The following is a 4,243-nucleotide window of genomic DNA, read 5'->3' on the forward strand; positions in this document are numbered from 1 at the left end:
ATATATCCCCTTTTTCTCCTCAACCACTCATTCTTGACCTAGCTATTAAATCAAATTATTCAGGATGACATCAATTTTCTATAGATATGCCAAGGCAATGACAGGAATCACTTCTAAATTTTGACAGAAGTCCAGAATTTGCCCTGAAGGAACAAATTCATATTCCGAGTAGCAAATTAGAAGAAATAATAAACAGAATTCTACATGAGCACTGAGTCTTTCTTAGCTCCTCATACTGGCCTCTGAAAGAATTCCTGTCTGGAACTTCCGAGTATAACTTTGGGGACAGTGTGGGGTGAAAGGAACCAGCTCTTTCAGATCATCTATTCCTCACAAAGGGAAGGGGAACATCAGCAGGGCCCTCTTTGGCATGTCAGCCTTCTGCTTCATCCATGAGCATCCCAGAACTGTACTTATATGAAAACACAGACCTTCCTGGCTGTGGCTTCACCTCACAGGATCTCTGAAGTAGTAAGGCCAGAAGGTACCTAACGTTTTCTCAAATCATGATCACTCACCTTCACACAGCCCAGTGTTCTCCAAGTAAAACTGGGCTCTACAGTGAGACAGACACTCGCCCGAGCTGATGTTCACACCAGACAGCCGCTCGGCTTGCAGTCCCTCCTCTGGCTTCTTGCACTGGGTACAGTGAGAGCGCTCTGGACCCACACAAGTCAGACAAGAGGAATGACAAGCTGCCAAAAGGAAAAGAATGCAGAAAACAATCCCAGGGTCATATATAGGTTGCAACCAATGTGGGGGCTATCATTAAATCAAAACCACTAAGAGAAGTTCACCAGATACATCCTTCCAGAATATTGTTTTTCTAGTGTGCTATACCAAAACACAAGGTGATAATAATAATACTTGCGAAGGGCAAAATGAGGGTGAGGCTAACTAGTCATATCTCTCAGGTCCCGTAAGAGCTGCCTAGCGAGATTAAAAAGAAAAACAAAACACAACACAAGAATAACAGCAAAATGGACAATATTGGCTTGGTTCTCCAGAGAAACACATTCACTGAATGGCGATTTAACATTATGTCTTCAGTTTTTATTGAAGGTTTTAAGAAGCATTCACATAAAGGCTATTGCTGTGTTTTTTGCAAACATGGTCATTGTGATATTGTCCATTATGTTATTCATCACCCAGTATATAGGGGTCCAGACAACAAATTCCCTTTAGAATTTATGAGAGGAAAGGCTGCTCTTCTAAACAAGGAAGGGGCCTCTTTTGAGCAGCCACAATAATTTCATAATCCATCACAGCTCCTTGTTTTCCCTGGCTACTGGTGGAAATCAGAGCCAAATGGAGTACACGAGTTCTCTCGGGCCCACATTTTATACAATTAGCTTTCCTGTTCTTTAAAAGACTCACTACATTCTCCTTTTTATAATATTTATTGCAGCTGCCTGTTTTAAAAACGTTTTGCTTGTAACTATTCTGAAGCTCTTTTCTAAGGTGCCCTGTGCATAAATAAATATAAGTTAATTTCATTTGAAGTGTTTGCTCCCAATGCTCTAGTTCCAAAAAGCTGAAATGATGCTGCCCTCCAAAGGAGCCCAAAGCCTTTCTTGGCAAACAGCTCTTTAAGCTTTTCCATTTTCCTCAGCCCAGAGGCATTGCTGGTGATGCTCAGTGTGCTCGGCAGTATCATTAACAAAAAGAGCTTCTTCAGGGAAAAACAAAATGAAGACTAAGGCAGACATTAGCAATGCTAGGAGAATAGAAAAGGGAGGAAATGAGAGTGGTTCTAATGCATGGCAAAGGAAATGGCATTCCTCTGAAGGATGGCCAAAAACATCATGAACCTGTGGGAGTCTTCACAGATATTGAAATGTAATTTTTCAGATTATCTCTTGGTAAGAAAAAAAAGCATATGCTGTATATATTGCCATATAAGACAGTGATGGCGAACCTTTTGAGCTCGATGTGTCAGCATTTTGAAAAACCCTAACTTAACTCTGGTGCCGTGTCACATATAGAAATTTTTTGATATTTGCAACCATAGTAAAACAAAGACTTATATTTTTGATATTTGTTTTATATATTTAAATGCCATTTAACAAAGAAAAATCAACCAAAAAAATGAGTTCGCGTGTCACCTCTGACACGCGTGTCCTAGGTTCGCCATCACTGATATAAGATATACCAGAGGAAAAGCTGAACTGAAAAGTAACTTAGGTCCTGAGCGGGGAGTTCAGTTGGTTAGAGCCCTGGATTTGTGCATAAGATTCCCGGTCAGGGTATATACAAAAATCAACCAATGAATGCATAAATAAGTGGAACAACGAATCAATGTTTCTCTCTCCCTTTCTCTCTCTAAAATCAATCAGTAAAAATATAGTAACTTAAATCTATGTCCTTATAGATGGGAAAGTCTCTTAAGAATACGATGACACCAATGATACCTTTGCAGATCCCGCGGTCGGGGTAGAAGCCCTCTCCACAGTTGGGCAGACAGCGGCCGTGGCGCAGAGCCCGAGAGTGGGCGCAGGCTGTACAGTGAGAGGCCCTGGGTCCCGAGCAGCTGGCACACGAGTTATGACAGACTGAGGAAGAGAGTGAGAGATGAACACAAAGGGACCCAAGTGACTTTAGAGCCCACTTCTTGGCTGGGTTCGGTATGTGCTGGGAAGCCCTCTCCTCCATCACTCTCAATCTCTTTTCAGCTCTCACACCAAATCAAAAGAAAAGATGTGTTAGGGGGTGATTATATCTCTAGAACTGCCCACATTGCCTAATTACCCACTTTTATCCATGTTATACCTATTTATATCTATACTTACTACTAGTTATCCTTTATTTAGTATTTGTATTAAGTGTTTTATACACATTACCACTTTTAATCTTCACAGTAATATTAAGAGATAGGTATTATTAATACTAGTGGCCTGGTCATGAAATTCGTGCAGGGTGGGGGGGTCCCTCAGCCCAGCCTGCACCCTCTCCAATCAGGGAATCCTTGGGGGATGTCTGACTGCCGGTTTAGGACATCCCTCTCACAATCTAGGACAGCTGGCTCCTAACTGCTCACCTACCTGCCTGCCTGATCGCCCCTAACTGTCTTCCCCTGCCACCCTGATCTTGCCCCCAACTGCCCTCCCCTGCCAGCCTGATTTCACCCCCAACTGCCCTCCCCTGCCAGCCTGATTTTGCCCCCAATGGCCCTCCCCTGCCAGCCTGATCTCACCCCATCCCCAACTTCCCTCCCCTGCCAGCCTGATCTCGCCCCAACTGCTCTCCCCTGCTGGCCTGATCGCCCCTAACTGCCTCTGCCAGCCCTCTCCTGCTAGCCAATTTGGTTCTGATTGGTCAGTTTCTATGTCAGTCAGCGTCGAAAGCTCTGCCTCCTAGGCAGCCATTGGCTCCTCACAGTTCACCCAGATTTGGTTCTCATTGGTCGGTTTCTATGCCAGCCAGCGTCTCCAGGCCTATCTCTAGGCCTGATAAGAGAGGCGGGGCTGATCAGCAGCCCCCACGAAGGCCCTGAAACAGACGCCCAGCTGCTGGCAAAGCCCAGAAAGAGAGAGAGAGGCAATGGCTGATCAACAGCTACCATGGAGGCTACGGATCACACCCTGCTCTCTCTCCGGGCCCCTCTCCAGGCCTGATCTGCAGCTCCCTCAGCAGTCAGTGCTGGGTTGCTGTGCCCGCACCAGTGGCAGTCAGTACTGGGTCGCCATGGCAACCCAGCACTGACTGCAGGACTAACTTCCAGTGTTTGGTTGAGCCTTCGGTCGGTTGTTACGGACCTTGGGTTTTTATATATTAGGATCATTTTAAAGATGAAGAAACTGGTCTTGGGAAGTTAAAATATTTACCTAAGATCACAGGTAATCAGTAGCAGGTCTGGAATTTAGCCCTGGGTTTGTCTGAATCTAAAATTGCCCATCTGAATAGGGGGGAGTAGAAAGTTCATAGGTTTGAGTGTTGGGAGCAGTGGAATTTGAATTTATCTATGCCCTTCACCATGTCTGGGTATCTCCAGGCCTAGTTTCCTTGGCTTACACACTGTGAGAAGTTGGACTAAATGATTACTTAAGGTACCTTCAACTTGGATATTCTGAGACTCTAAGTAAGAATTACATTTGAGAATCTGACCACTACAGCCCTAACTGGTTTGGCTCAGTAGATAGAGCGTCAGCCTGTGGACTGAAAGGTCCCAGGTTCGATTCCGGTCAAGGACATGTACCTTGGTTGCGGGCACATCCCCAGCGGGAGGTGTGCAGGAGGCAGCTGA

General features: G+C 45.0%; 1 protein-coding gene across 1 annotated transcript in view; it reads right to left on the reverse strand.

Annotated features, from left to right (window-relative positions):
• The window catches only part of FRAS1 (Fraser extracellular matrix complex subunit 1), a 466,232-nt gene that overhangs the window by 231,834 nt on the left and 230,155 nt on the right, over positions 1 to 4,243 (reverse strand). The window contains exons 17-18 of the mRNA XM_014544766.1: positions 2,412 to 2,552; positions 519 to 695 (exon numbers count right to left, since the gene is read on the reverse strand). Coding sequence (XP_014400252.1) covers positions 519 to 695; positions 2,412 to 2,552 — 318 coding nt within the window. The remainder of the gene's footprint in view (positions 1 to 518; positions 696 to 2,411; positions 2,553 to 4,243) is intronic.

Source organism: Myotis brandtii, unplaced genomic scaffold, assembly GCF_000412655.1.
Source record: "Myotis brandtii unplaced genomic scaffold, ASM41265v1 scaffold111, whole genome shotgun sequence".
Classification (NCBI taxonomy): Eukaryota; Metazoa; Chordata; class Mammalia; order Chiroptera; family Vespertilionidae; genus Myotis; species Myotis brandtii.